At 46.8% G+C, this 15,791-nt stretch overlaps 1 protein-coding gene across 7 annotated transcripts in view; it reads right to left on the bottom strand.

Moving 5' to 3' along the window:
* Nucleotides 1–15,791, bottom strand: part of STOX2 (storkhead box 2) — a 263,796-nt gene that overhangs the window by 25,749 nt on the left and 222,256 nt on the right. Inside the window, exons 1-2 of one of the 7 annotated variants that reach the window (XM_029934343.1) lie at nucleotides 10,394–12,743; nucleotides 10,168–10,287 (exon numbers count right to left, since the gene is read on the bottom strand). The exons of 3 other annotated variants lie outside the window; for them this stretch is intronic. Coding sequence is in view for 2 of the 4 variants with exons in the window: in XM_029934336.1 (XP_029790196.1) it covers nucleotides 10,168–10,192 (25 nt within the window). In the remaining 2 variants the exon portion in view is untranslated. Of the gene's footprint in view, nucleotides 1–7,027; nucleotides 7,241–9,186; nucleotides 9,532–10,167; nucleotides 12,744–15,791 lie in introns of those variants that run through there. 3 more of the 7 variants (XM_029934349.1, XM_029934336.1, XM_029934334.1) reach the window with 3 other exon arrangements.

The raw sequence follows: 15,791 nt of genomic DNA, 5'->3' as shown, positions 1-15,791 counted from the left end.
ATGTCCTGAGCTGAAATCAAGAGTCTGACGCTTAACCGACGGAGCTACCCAGACGGCCCCGTGTGTATGTTCTGAAAACCTAGACTCCGTTCACACCAGATCTAATTCTAAAGGTGCAGGTGTGACAGACGAACCAGAGGGAGTGGTGAGGCGCAGGGGAGGTGGGAGTCTGGGGCTCTCCCCTCCCCACTGTGGGCCCTGTAGCTCAGCCCCAGCCCCCCAGTTGCCAGGGTAGCCAGTGTCAACCCCAGAGTCACCTAGAATGACTTTAAACAGGAGATGAAAAGGCTGCTGGGGTCAGCGGCCATCGGGGAGACCAGTGCAGATGCCACCTTCAGAGCCGTGGACCACATGGGAGCTGAGTGCCCTATGAACTTTGCCTATCACAGTGAAGGACTTCTCAGAAGGCCAAGGATACAAAAATCCTAAATACGATTTTTAAAAAAAAATGCAGGTCTCCCTTCTAGTTTTGGAAGGGTTACAGGGAACGTGCAGTCTCCACAGAAAAGATGGGGCTGTTAGCAAACTGACCACTCAAGTTCAGGCCACTCTTGTCCTTACGCTTTTAGCTAAAATTATTTGTTTAGTTGAACTGCTACCTTCTAAGTTAATTTCTTTTCATTCTTCACTGCCAACTACCAGCACCCGCACACTTCAAGTGCGTCTGAATTGCATTTGCTTCGAAAAAGCTCAGTTTTGCTACAATATTAAATATATGCAGCATAACTTTTCACACAGGGTATATAGAATGGAATGGAATTTGGATGCTCTAAGTGACTATCTCGTCACCTCATTTTTGATACTGCACTAAGATACATTATTTTCCACCTCCCTCCGGTCCCCAAGCCCATAGGCAATCCTTGTCTGGTCTCTGCCCCCGTGCTCCCTTGGATGGGCCCCTCTGCTCCACGTCTGGTGCCACCAGTCCTCCAAAGCACCCCTGTCTCCTCTGACCCACTGGGGGGATGACTTGATGCTGTCAGTTTTCCCTCTGACCCGACACTGCCTTCTCCATGGGGTAGCCAGGTCCTAGAGAAACAGAAAACATGCCCCGTATCTGCATAACGTCCTACAGCAACTGCGCACAGCACCCCGAGAGCGATCGCTTCACCAGGCCTGCAGCGGCCCACAGGGTCAGGGTCCGGCCTGTCCACCCACCTCTGGGATGGCCACCCTACCACCCCCCGGCCTCTCCCTCCTCCACGCTCACAACCTCCTCTGTTCTCTGATCACGACAAGCTTTCTCTGCACTCAGGGCCTCTGTATTTGTCAAGCTCCTGGGACGCTCCCTGCACAGATGTTTTCAGGCCTGGCTTCTCCTCCTTTGGGTCTCAGTTTAAAAGGGGACTTCCTCAGGGAGCCCTGTCCTGACTGACCGATACGATTAATTTAATTATGTTTCTGTAACGACCCATAAAACCCCAAAGCATGGGGTTCAGAGCACTTCCCGGTTGGGGAACACATGGGTGTTTGGGGAAGAAGGGCGGCCTTGGAGAGGGTCATGGAAGGTCCTAGCCCCTTCTCTGCACTTCACCCTATCAGCTCTTCTGGGTTGTGTCCTTGACTGATAAACCGGGGCTCTAAGAAGTAAAATGTTTCCCTGAGTTCTATGAGCAAGTTAATTGAATCCGAGGAGGAGGTCATGGAAACCTCCGATTTAGAGCCAGTGGGTCAGAAGCACAGGTGACAATTTGGGCTTTCGGTTGGCTTGGAAGGAAGGAGCCAATCGCAGCTACTTTTCAGGTGAACACATTTTTTCTGAGCTGCCGTAATTCATATTCTAAAACGAAGGGGTAAATAGGTTTCACTTCAGCGTTATTTCCTTACAAACTTCCACTGAAGTACAGTCTTCGGGGGACATCTGTCAAATCCAAAGGAATTCAGGTAAAACCTGTGGGATCTGATGCCACTTCCAGGAAGAGGGTATTGGAAATCAGCTGAACTGGACGCCAGTCCGCTTGTGTTGGACAACTGCTTGGTGGTGTGCCCCCCGCCCCCCGCATTGGTACAGAATCTCAGCAAGCTACTGTCTTCACTGAGTGTGCGCATGTGTGTCTGTGTGTGCTGCTCCAGTCCGTCTGGCCCACTTTTAAGCTCCATAAAAGAACAACACGGCAATGCTACATTCCTACTGGATTTCCAATGCCTAGAATCATGCAGTGGGTACACAAGACACCCAATAAATGTTTGCTGAATGAATGAATGGATGAATAGCCATGGATAACACTATAATCCAGGAACTTCTCAGGGTATTTAAAGGATTGTGACATCCCTCATGTATTTTGCTAAATAATTTCAAACAAAATAGCAAGAGACCAAATATACTTAACCATGCAAATTCTAAGACACCTCTATTAATTTCATCAAGAACAGAGCACCAAACACAGCAGTTACCATAGAAAAATATTATATATTAAATGAGGTTTAGGACGTCCATTTAAGGTCTGTATTAAAGGAATCATAGGTATCTCTCCATACAACACACAATTCAAGTTTGCCATAATTTTCCATAGATCTTTTATATAAAGACCTGCTTAATGAGCCAGCTAATCACTCAATTAAAATACTAGAAAATTCTTCCAACAACTGGACCACATTTACGGTCAAAGAAAAAAACAAGGGAATGCAAATACTGTCAAAATCTTGTGGGTCACCAAAATCTACAGAAACTACCATGCTGTATAAACAATGAATTGTTACTTGTCTATAATTTATGGACGGATTTTCCTATTGTCAGAATTAGTTCTGAACACATTCAATAAAGACAACTCATAGCTATTTTGCGGACTAATAAATTCTTTCTGGACCACAATCCCGTCCTGTTGTTCCACAAAGAAGGGGTAAATGGGTTTTACTTCAGCTTTATCTTCTTACAAACATCCATTTAAGTACAGTCCTCAGGGGACATTTGTCAAATCCAAAATAATTCAGATAAAACCAAGCACGGTGCCTTGGACAGAGGAGGCATTCCATACGTTCCTGGTGAATAAACTGCAACTCTGAGAAGACATGAAAATATTCCAATTGTAAGCAAACCTCTTTGCTTTTAAAGAGCATTTGACATTAAAGTCCAATGCCTCAACGGACATTTGGAGATTGCTTTCATTCATGGTACTGGTCAGCTGAGAAGAATGGCGCCTGCCCAGGGTCCTGGGGAGCGGGTGGGGAGCCCCGCCGAGGCGGGCCAGAGCACCTGTGGGGCAGGGATCACGCGTCAGCCCCCCTCTGTGGGGGGAGGGGCGGGCACACCTGGGCACACCTGGAGCAGGCTGGGGTGCAAACCAGGAGCCAGGTCCTGGCTGACCAAAGGTTTCAATCTATGCTTGATGCTGATGGGAAACCTTGGCGTGTGTTTGTACAGAGGAATCACATGATACGTTGGAGTCAGAAAATCAGTCCCGTGCCACCGTGGGAAACTAACCGGCAATGATAACAACTGCCCAGGCAGGTGACAAGAAGCATCGCGTCTGGCACGAGAGGCAGAAATCACGCATGTGCTGACTTTCTCCATCCCGTAGTATCTACAGCTAGTTATTTCCACCTCGGTAGTATCTGTACCATGAGCGCACATTTTTAGTATTGAAACCCTCCCCCCCTTCTATTTTCCCTTTCAACTTCAGGCTGGTTCTTTCAGCTGGAATTATTTCAAAAAAATGCTCACTCACATAATTCACCCTTTCAAGAAATACATTTGAGAGCCTGTTATATATTCAATACCTTTAGGCACTACCTTGCAAAGTGGTTCCTGTCTTGGTTCTATTTGTATGCAAAAAAAAAAAAAAAAGACTGTACTAAAGCTCTGTTCTTTATAAATGCCATTTTTCCCCCCAGTCATTAATCTAGGTTCTCTGTACTCCTCAGTCTCTGTATATGAGGCAGGGCAATGCAAAGCCTACAAAGACATGACTTCCACGACAATTTATACCTTTCTCTTCCCAGATGATACCTGCAGCTTTCCAAAGACACCTTCCATCTTAAAGTCCCCATCTTCACGCAACTCTGTAAGGGGACAGCCAGAGGGGCACCTGGGTGGCTCAGTCAGTTAAGTGTCCGACTTCAGCTCAGGTCATGATCTCACAGTTCATGAGTTCGAGTCCTGCATCGGGCTCTGTGCTGACAGCTCAGAGCCTGGAGCCTGCTTTGGATTCTGTGTCTCCCTCTCTCTCTCTCTGCCCACCCCCCCACCCCCCCCACTCTTTCTCTCTCAAAAATAAATAAATGTAAAAAAAGAAAGAAAGAAAAGGACAGCCATAGTTCCTCCAGGCGAACCACATCGTAATACACTACAAGCCTGAAAGTCGCCCAAAGCCCATCTTTCTATCTAACTTACTTCTTTAAAGAATCCATTTTTTCAAGCACCAGCATTGGGTTTAAATGACCCTGTTTTCCTCTTGATTTTTAAACGCAACTTTTCGCTGTAAATGTCAATTCAATCTGTTCTCTGGATTGAAGAGTTACCTTTGACCCTAATGAAGTTCATGAATCAAGGCAACCTACTTCCAAGTGCAGTTCTGAAACTGTTCGAGTTTATAATTGGGAAATTCCCAATATACAAAGGCATTCAGGAGGTATTTTGCTAAGTGCCTGGTCTTTCATAACACAAAGCAATTACTACTCTGCCCTGTTTCCTCGTCTGTAAAATGCGGGTTTGGAAATAATATCAAAGATTCCTTCAGGCTCTCAATGATTCTGTGATTCTAGATCTGCGGAGCAGGATTCTAGCATAAAAGCATAACATAGTGGGGCACCTAGGAGGCTCAGTCAGTTAAGCCTCCGACTTCAGCTCAGATCAGATCTCACATTCATGGGTTCGAGCCCCACGTCAGGCTCTGTGCTGACAGCTAGCTCAGAGCCTGGAGCCTGTTTCCGGTTCTGTGTCTTCTCTCTCTGCCCCTCCCCCTCTCATGTTCTGTCTCTCTCTGTATCAAAAATAAATAAAACATTTAAAAAATTTTAAAAAAAAGCATAACATAGTGCTCATGCTAGCTATATTTCCACCTTGCTGGAGAAACCATTTTAATAATCAAACCAATCTGAAAAAAAAGTAGGCTATTTTAAAAAGAATAGCAAAATATATTGGCTATTAATCTTTTCCCTTGTACTAAGGGCTTCATCATTTACTCTTTCTCATTCACAGCCTCGCTCAGCTTTGCTCCTCGGGACGAAAGTGTGCCTGTTTTTGTTCTCTGTGTTGCCAAAATTAACACTAAAGTTAAAATTATAGATGCCAATAAAGTTACCACATGCGGTAGATACTGTGACTCATAAAAATGGTCAAACATGGCTATAAAATGTCCAGTGGGCACAGCGGCAGTACGACTCTATCCCTTTCAATGAACTATCCGCGGAAGTCCTGACAAGCCAAGTTTTATCTGAAACACCCTTGAGCCTGGGGAAGTCACCAGCTCTGTGAGGTTAAGGGAACACCGACTCTAATGCCGGCCATCGGACAGACTTTGTGTTTTACAATGGAGCTCAGTTTACGAACCCCAATTTTATGTGTAAACGTTGTTTGTTCTTGGAAGAGTCTACTATGATATGTTTTTTAAGCTGCTGGAGAGGAACACAGTCCCTTCCCGTACCCTCTCCAGCAGACAGCGACCCCTTCAGGGAGAGCAGAGCATTACAGCTGCATTATTTTAAACAGCATTCCCTCGAAACCAAGTGACTATACTTGACGTTTGAATGCTTGTATTTGAAATCTAAAAGGAAACTGGCATTGAAAAAGCCCCCTCTACCAATTCACTATATGTTTGGTATAAATGCCACTGCAGAAATTTAAGGTGGGGCCTTCACTAAAATAGTCCATGGCAGCAGTAAAGATGACAGTTTTTAAAGGAATTTTAGAACATTTAGAAATTCTACAACAGCTTTTCTAAAGTCATCTGGTGCTTTATTTTAAGACATGATGGGTCTCTTAAAGAAAATTCAATTCCTAAGCTATCCTTTGAATAAATACACTGCCTTAATCCCAAAGAGAAATGTAAACAGGGGATTCCCATTAATAATACTACAGTTAATGGTATCGACTCCCTATGACTTTACTAAGAAAAACTTCTGATGGGATTAAACAAGAGTAATCATGGTGGCATGTGGCGTGCATGTGCGCACACACGTGTGTGCGCACACACACATACACACACACACATGGGTTACTGTGCACATCTCCCGAATCTTTCTGCTTAGCGGCCTGTCTAATGCACAGACATGCAGCTAGCAGTGATGACAAATCAATCAGTTCACCAGTTTCTAGAAGAAACCAATTATCTTCCTCAGTCTACAAGCCTTCATTAGTTAGATTAGCTATCACTCTTGTTACTGAGATCTGACTACTGATAGAAAAAACTTGTCACAGGATAAGCAGAGCTCGGCAAGTCGGAAAGGGTAGAGAATGAGGTGGAGAAGTGCAAGCAATGGGCAGTGATAGGGTGAAACCTCCCTGCTGGGGGCCGTTGTCACTGTCACCAGGAATGACGCCGACACCTCTCTAATCAGAGCCAGCTAACGCTGCCGGAGCGTTCTGCTCTTGCGCTAGATTTGCAGCTGGAAAGTTAGGACGAAAACATGAGCCATCAGGCCAATCAGCTGCTTCAGGAATTCCCACCTTTGCTCAGGCCCCACACTGTCACATGGGGTGTCTGTTAGGCTCCGTGGAGTAAAACCTGGCAGAGTGCTCTGCACAGGCAGGCACGCAAATGTCTGCTCGGTACCGAGATGCTGCACGTATACAGACGAGGCAAGGTGAGGCCGGGCTAGCTGCCAGATGCTTCCATCACCGGCTGCCTCTTCCTCTCTAGACCCTCACCCAGGGCTAAGTGACAGCCATTTACCCCCAGGGATAAAATCATGACTATTACTGGTCCTCGTTGAACAACTAAGACCCCTCAGATATCACACACCTGTAAGGCACCTGGCCGACAGAAATCCTGAGTAATACAGTGTCCTCCTCCTCTTAGATTTAAGTGCATCGTGTGAGACAGTCTCCAGGCCTATTTTAAACTACCACGTGCTTCTCTCCCCTCCTCACCCTGGACCAGAACTCAGTGTAACACCAGAGATGCTCCATCCAGTTTCCACTGACGACATTTCTCAGCAACAGTTCAGTACAGGAGTCTGACATCTCCAGGGTCACTCTCTTCCACCGTTTACAAGTTAGAATCACCATAGCTGTTCCTCAGCCTCCGTGTTCCCGGATCCGCCAGCTTACCGCTGGTACTGTACCATACTGTGGCGGGTTTCTCTAAAATGCAATTATACCGGAACAAGACGGCCCAATTAAATGACAATTCCCAAATTGCAGCACAATAATACTGAATGACTGCTACCAACGCCCCAATGACTGAACACTCTAACCACCCCTTCCAACAGCCATGGAGGCTATTAGGAAAGAACCATGTAAGTAGGAGTCTACTGGAAGGAGGTACAGAGGCCAGAGGACACACAGAGAAAACGCCCAACTCGCTGTGCCAAGAAGGAACTGTCTTCTCTGGAGTCTGGTGTCACGGGCTGGGTAGAGGCCATGGACTCTGCAGCCTAAACTGCAGGCTCGGAGCCCAGCCCTGCTCTTCATCAGCTGTGGGGTTTGGGGCAAATCATTTAATTTGGGGGGGGTCGCAATTTCCTCTTGGGAAAAGTACACAAAGTGATGCTCACCTTACAGAGTTGAGGGGGTTAGAGAAGATAAGGGGTTTGGGGTGCTTATGCCGCCCCTGAGACCTACAATGAACTTGAGAAATGTAGTAGTATTATTACAGTTACCTTCCCTGAGCCTGCTTACATTTATTCCATTTACTCCTTTATGGTGTTTGAATTCCTACCGATAGCAATTCAATAGAACAATCCTTTTTAAAAAAAGGAACTTTTTTTAAAAAAACAAAACTGAAGACATCTGCAAAAAGACTAAGAGAGTAACAGTCTTTGTTACACTAGTATGAATTAGTTTAATCGGACTGCTCACCTCTTAAATGTGAGCATGAGCACTGAGCGAATGGAATAATTTGGGAAGCAGAAAACTTAAGATATATATGTATTACATATGTGTATATATATGTGATTATACATATATATGTATAAAAATGTGTGTGTGTTTGTGTGTGTGTGTGTGTGTGTGTGTGTGCGCGCGCGCAAACATACAGCCTTTGGCCTGTGTTCCTGGACTGGGGAAGCAAAGGGGAAGAGAAAAGGGCACCAGAAGATGGGAAATTGTAGGGATAAAGAGTTACAAGGACACCAAACAAAGCTGGCCTCTTTCAAACCTTTGGCTGGGCCACTCTCTTGCCTGAGAAAGAAACTCAGCCCTCGAGGAGGTACCCTTGGTACTGAAGACCAGTGACACCAGGAGCCACATCTATAATCTCCGAAAGAACCCGGGGCACATGGAGTCATGATGGGTACTCGTTCTAAGGAAAACATCCTGTGGGATTCAAGAGAATCACTTATGCATAAAATCTCAGAAATGTGCACACTCCTTGGCTTGCCTGGTAATATGCTTCTTAATCAAGTAAACCATAAACAATGCCCACATTGAAAGGCCGCATCTTTATGTCTGTTCTTAATAGTAACCTTCTCCGAGCAGCGTACGGCACCATCCGTAACCACATCTTAAGGCAAGAGCAATCATCATGGATGGAGTTTGAACTCCTGACGTCCACCCTGCAGTATCTACCCTGTGAAGACTCTTAAAATGAACACAACAGACCATTCTCGCCCTCTAAGACAAATGAATGCTTTGTAAACTGCCTCTCTTCTGAATCTGCTATTTAAGGAGTGGTTCTATGTGCAGGGAACTAACTACTAGGAGATGTGAACTGTAGACAAAAGCATAAATCTTGATCCTTGCCTTCAATGAGCTTGGGATTTAGGTGGGGAAACATGAAATAAATGCATGAAAATATAAGCAGTTAGAACATATTCAAATTCCTGTTTATAACAACCTTAGAAGAGATATAAGAAAACACATGAGTGACTAGCAAGTTAACTCAATAATAGGAATTTATTAATATATAATTATACTCATCTATCCATAGAGAAGAGTAGGAATTCTATAACAGCGTTAAGGAATGACTTCCTATTGGAATAATCAGGGAAGGTTTTACGCAAGAGGGAGACTTTGAATAGGGTCTTTAAGGATGAATCGAAATGGTGGGTGTCGGAACCTTATATATTTACTGTACATTCTCAACATACTATGATGTCCCCAAGCGTCCTTTGTAACACTGACTCAACATCCTCAACTTTGCTTTGAAGACGCAGAGCAGTGCGCACGAAGAAGCGACACTCTGTGTGGACCGGAAGCCTGTTTTCTGCCCGTCTGTGGAAGAGGAGCGAGGGCGAAGGATATGAATAAGCAAAGAGAAGAGAGGTTCAAGGAGCCGACCCAGGACATAGTTTGCACTTTAAAGTGTTCTCATTACGATTACAGATGACATCAGGGACTTAGGGTTCTCTAAATTTCTTTAATAAAAAAGCACGCTAAACCTATAAATTCGACAACATGTTTAAACCCATGCTTTCGGATTTGCCAAGTTTGGAAATCGCTTTGGAAACGTAGCATGTAATGGACTTTTGAGGACCACATTTTGCCATCTCACTATTAAGAAAAAAAAAAGGCTTCTGTGTGAAAAGCCCACGGATGTTGTTAGAAAACAGCTATGTAATCATTTGAATCCTAAAAGCAGACGAGGAAGAAATACGCTTGCTTCCTTAGTGGTTAATAGCAACCTGAGTCTGATGTTAGTGTTGGAAACAGTCCCTGAGTGTATAAATCAGGCTCTCTTGGATTTCAGTGCACCACATGTAAGTTAACAGGCCAAATAACACGCCAAATTTCAGGGACTATATTAATTGAGAAGAAAGTATTTCCAGCAGTATCTGTAGAATGCCCCCACTGGAAGAGTGAAGAGATGGAAATCCGAAGCAGTTTACTTGTCTCCGGATTACAGGCCCTACAGCTGTCTGACTCTTGGGCTCTGACGTGACTTAGGATGCATCATGCTCGGGGGGAGGGTCCTCTGGTGGGCATTTCCGCCACCTGAGACGGAGGCTGCACGGGGGGTGACGGCAGCAAGCCCGCCTTTCAGGGGACGGTGTACCCTTCTCACCGGGGGCGTCGACCATTTACCATCCTGCTTCGTACACAAGTCTTGAGAGAAAAGGGGGGACACGTACCTGGCCCTTTCTGGACTGGCTCCATCCCCCAGGCAGCTCTGACGCTACAGCCTGGCGCATGCTAGGGGGTTGCATCCAGGCACAAGAAGGAGCCAGTGACAGAAACGGACGTCCTAGAATCTGGAATAAGAAGACAGAGTAAACCTTCGAGTAATAATATCCTGAATGAGCATTTCAGATTGGCTACTGAGGGCACGTGGGACACAACAGGAATCTGGTACTTTACCTTCGTAGATCTACTTTTAAAAACTGAGTTTTCCAGAACTCTCAGCTCTTCTTACAATTCGGGGCTCAACAGACTGGTTCAAGGTCGGTTCGAAAGCTGGCCAAGAAGCACCTTAAAAAGGCTCTGTGAATGGGCTCTGCCGTTAACGATTTTAGGATAAAAAACCAACACACACATCCTCTTTACCAGTCCTTCCTCCTACGTGCCCCCCCCCGGGCGCAGCCGGGATCTGGCCGTGCCCACCCCACACGCCAGAGCCACTGGCACCGCAGTGCCTCGGGAATCTGCAGCCTCACTCCTCTTCTGCCTTGTCCTCTGCAAAGTGAAATCATAGGGACGCATCAGCCAACCTGACTTCCCACTACCCTGCCCAGAATCCTTTGTGAACCGAAATGAGTCATCGCTCCAAGAAAAGCTACAGCCTCTGGGTGTCTGCAACGGCTCTTTTGTCTGTGCAGCTCGGGGACTCTGGGCTGGGAACACACCCGGGCCTGGGGCTGTGAGGGGGTGCATCCTCTTTGCAAGGGGCCTGGGTCCCCTCCTCTGCATTAGCACCAACTCAGATCGGAGCCTCACTGAAATAGCAAAGAAGGGCTCATACCTCCAGATGCTTGCTGAAACACACACACACACACACACACACACACACACACACACACACAATGAAACTGATCTAGCGTCATATACTCACCAGTCTGTAATTATAAACCTGACACATTCTCTCTCTCTCTCAGATTGGCTTTTCATTGTGAGCAGGACGGATCGCCCTCCTGTCTGTAACAGGCAGCTCGACTGTAACCCTGGATCAAAGTTTAGCTGCAGCGAGCTATTTGCAATGAATCCCAGCCGCCACGCAGGCCCTCGCACGCCAGGGTCGGCCCCTGCCACCGCCCGGGAGAGGTGGTGCTGGGAATGAGGTCACTGTGTCAGGGACTCGTTCTGGCGAGAGCTTCTCCTGGGCTCACCACACGCCAGAAACCGCACAGAGCGCTAGGATTCACAGGGTGGTGGTGGTTTTTCTTTCTGTTTTTTTATATCGCGACTTCCTCTGCTTTTTTTTTTTTTAATTTTCTGCATATCCGATCAGTAAGGCCAGAAAAATCAATGACACAGCTGCGTGAAAACGTCTTTTTCCCTGCACTGTGTGTCAGCCCTGCACCGACGAACTCATGGATGCGCACGTGTGCGTTGTTGTATTTATAGACACACATCCACAGCACGGGGCCTTATGTCATCAGAACCAGAGAGGAAGTGCTCCGTCTCTATTTAGAGTATAAGGAACAACATATAAACATCTCGAGAGGAAAAGGGGGTGGGAGTTTGGGAGAGAGGAAAGGAAGATGGGTTATCAGCAATCTGCATTAAAACCGCAGGGAAATGGGGTCGGAGAGGAAAAGAACGACCAGGGAAGGGTGGGTCCCGTGCAACTAGGCACGATGCTGTCCAAACTGCCCCAGAGGAAAGGAGACCAAGCAGGCAGCCCTCACTCTCTCCACTCAGGACCCAAACAGGTCTCAATAAATCATCCAATACACAGAAACCAAATAGATTTGGGTGGCAGAGGATGTGTGTGCAGCGAATTCCCCACATCCTCATGGACATGGCGGCGAGCCTTCCACGGGTGTAAATGACAGGGTGCAGCCAGGGCGAACGGAACAGCACGGCCTCTCTCGGTGAGGCTACCCCACACTGCCGGGTGAGAACGGTCCCCAGGCTAGGATCCTACCCGCATCCTAGCCTCTCGTAACTTCTGTGACGTGGCCTGGGCCCCAGGACCTCCTCCCGGAGCAGCCGGGGTCTCTTCCCAGCCTGTGCCTGACCCCCGGGGAAGGCCTTGCCTCCTGAGCTGAGTCCTCTGACCCCCACAGAGGGATCCCCACGACGCCCTTAGAAAATAAAAGACTTCTAATCCTCTTCTGCCTGATCACTCACTCAGTATCCACAAATAAAAATCCCATCCCTACAAATGATCTCTTTCCTAGTCGCCTACAGTTTGGGACACTTCATAACCACACACACAACGTGCTCACTTACAGACTGACTGATACATGTGGTCTTAACATCATTAAATAAAGCTTCTTCAGCTCCTTCAACCACCGGACCCTCTCCAAATCCTCTGCCCTCGTGGTGCCCCTCCTTTGCCTCTGCTCTGGCCTATCCGCTTCCCTTTTAAAATGTTGTACAAAGAACCAGGGCACCTGGTGGCTCCGTGGGTTAGGCATCTGGCTCTCGATTCCAGCCTTGGTCTTGATCTTACCGTTTCGTGAGCCCAAGCCCTGTGTTAGGCTCTGCACTGACAGCACGGAGGCTACTTGGGACGCTCTCTCTCTCTCTCTCTCTCTCTCTGCCCCTCCCCCACTGGCCTGCATGCTTGCTCTCTCTCAAAATAAATACATAAACTTAAAAAAAATTACAAAGAACCAAATACGCACTAGCTGCGTTCTCACGATCACCTCCCTTGTTCTGGACTCTATAGTCACACAGCCTGAGACTATCCAGTAGGCTTTTGGCTGAGTCCCACAGTCAACCCCCAGAGGACTTCTTCACATTAACTGCTATTAAATCAGTTCTCATTTATGCACTAAAAAAAGCTCATCCATGATGCCTTATGCCTTTCATCAGGAATGGTTTAGTTTTGATTTTCCTTCCAGATGTATTATTTCCTTTCATTAAAAAGGTTTTTTTTAATATTTATTTATTTTTGAGAGACAGTGTGAGCAGGGGAGGGGCAGAGAGAAGGAGACAGAGAATCTGAAGTAGGCTCCAGGCTCTGAGCTGTCAGCGCAGAGCCAGACACGGGGCTTGAACTCATTAGCCGTGAGATCATGACCTGAGCCGAAGTCAGACAGTTAACCGACTGATCCACCCAGGTGCCCCTGCTTCCTCTCATTTAGTATGCCACCTAGTGTCTCATCCATGACACAGATTGAGGCTGTGGCCCCACACCGGGGCCTCCTACCTGGACAGCTCACCTTGACTTGACTCCCTCTTGAGTGTGGTTGTGAACTTAGTTATGAACCCACCAAGTCCACCATCTCTGCCTCATTCCTGTTGGGCACAGTCTGATCACTACAAGGTTAGGAGGTATGTCTAGAAAACCGCTGCACTGTGAGACTGCAGTCATGTAACTATAGAACAAATATATTAAAAATGAAGCTCTAAATAGAGATACCTTTAGCTCTGGCAACATAAGGGCCTCTGGAGAGGTTCTGGGTCACTGGACCGCCTCTTGATAGCTAAAAATTCAAGTTTCCTCTTATATAGAAAAAGTTAGGGGCACCTGGGTGGTTCAGTCAGTTAAGCAGCCAACTTCGGCTCAGGTCATGATCTCATGGTCTGTGGGTTCGAGCCCCAATTCAGGCTCAGTGCTGACAGCTCAGAGCCTGGAGCCTGCTTCAGATTCTGTGTCTCCCTCTCTCTCTTCTCTCCTGCTTGTGTTCTCAGTCTACCAAAAATAAATAAACATTAAAAAATTTTTAAAAAGAGTTAAAAAAAGAAAAGGTTAAATAAATGCATAAAGAAAAAAGTACCCAAAGTAAAAGGATGGAAAATGATAAATAAAAATGTACTCAAAGTTTCTAATATCTGAATATGTATGTTTCCACCTATATATGGGCCTCCAATGACCATATTGGGAACTCACCTAAGCTTTCCAAGGACACAGTAAAGTAAGTTCGGTTATTATCCTAATTTTTTAAAGTTTATTTATTTTGAGAGAGAGAGAACACACGAGTAGGGTAAGGGAGAGAGAAGGAGAGAGAATTCCAAGCAGGCTTCATGCTGTCAGCGCAGAGCCCAATGTGGGGCTCGAACACAAACTGTGAGATCATGACCTGAGCAGAGATGGAGAGTCGGACGCTTAACCAACTGAGCCACGCAGCTGCCCCATTCTTACCCCCATTTTAAAAAGATTCACTACCTTCCTGAAGTGACCTCAGCTGCTAAGTGGCAGAAGCAGGATTTGAACCTGTGGCACAGGCCCCAGAGTCTGTGCTTTACACCACCACACACTGGCACGCCGGGGGGGGGGGGGGGGGGGGGGGGGGGGGATCAGTCTGTTGAGCATCCGACCTCAGCACAGGTCATCAGCTCATGGCTTGTGAGTTCCAGCCCCGCACTGGGCTGGCTGCTGTCAGTGTGGAGCCCACTTTGGGTCCTCTGTCTCCCTCTCTCTCTGTCCCTTCCCCTCTGTGCTCTCAAAAATGAATAAACATTAAAAAAAACCCAACATCACCACATAGACCCATCAACCATTATAATAAAATGACCACTGGTAACTAAATTTTTAAAAAACTCAAACCTCAATTTTTACATTTAAATGGAGGGCAATTCACTTTGTTGGCACCCAAGGCCGGTGAGGTTAGGTTCATGGGGGGGTGGGGGGGTGGATTCCCTTCCAGCAGTTGCCTTGCCCAGTTCTATACAATGGGCTGCCTCCGGCCTTGGCCTCTGCCAGCAGACTGTTCCCAAATGACCATGTGACGGAGGGTGACTGATAACCACAAGCTCATTCTGCCACCCTACTAATAGCACAGTGAGTTTTATGATGGACGACCATTAGCCTCAGCTCAGAAGTACAGGCGAGAAAGGCACTCTGATGCTTGAGGCACCGTCTCTGATGGGGACGGAAACTCAAGAGACATTATTAGCAGCCCTCCTCCTCCCTGCATTGCCTCTTGCTCCTTTTTTTTTAAGTTTATTTATTTATTTTTGAGAGAGAGACAGAGAGAGTGAGTGGAAGAGAGGCAGAGAGAGAATCCCTAGCAGGCTCCACACTCTCAGCACGGAGCCTGATGTGAGGCTGGAACCCACAAACCGTGAGATCAGGACCTGAGCAGAAACCAAGAGTTGGACGCTTAACTGACTGAGCCGCCCAGGCACCCCCTTCTTCCCCCTTTTAATATCAGCTTCAGTGTTACAGTAAAGATTTACAAACATCACCCAGACTATTGCAGAGGCGATCTGATCTGTCAACTGCAGTGTGGGCAGAGGCTGTGCCTGGCATTTGACCAGTTAGTTGGCGAGAGAGAACATCGTGGCACCAAACTGTGACACAGTCACCCAGCATCTTACAGCCTCAGAGCTAGTATATGTGATAAAGCACAGCAATAAGTATCTTAAATCAGTTAAAAACATTTATCAGGTGCCCACTGCAAAGTCTATGATAAGGATGGAGATCTGAACAGGTGTGAATAGTGTCCATAATGCAGGATGCATACAGTGGTGCACACACTTTTTTACGAACAGGTGACATGGGTTCTACCCACAAGAAGCTTATAAAACACTTGAGGAGAGGAGACAACCACACGTAAGAAGTGCGAGGGACACAAGCCAGTGCCTGTCCTAGAGGAGGAACAGGTAACAGGTGCCTCTGAGAATTCTGGAGTAAGGCAGTTGG

Source organism: Suricata suricatta, chromosome 1 (genome assembly GCF_006229205.1).
Source record: "Suricata suricatta isolate VVHF042 chromosome 1, meerkat_22Aug2017_6uvM2_HiC, whole genome shotgun sequence".
Lineage (NCBI taxonomy): Eukaryota > Metazoa > Chordata > Mammalia > Carnivora > Herpestidae > Suricata > Suricata suricatta.
This window is presented reverse-complemented; position numbering and strand designations above follow the sequence as displayed.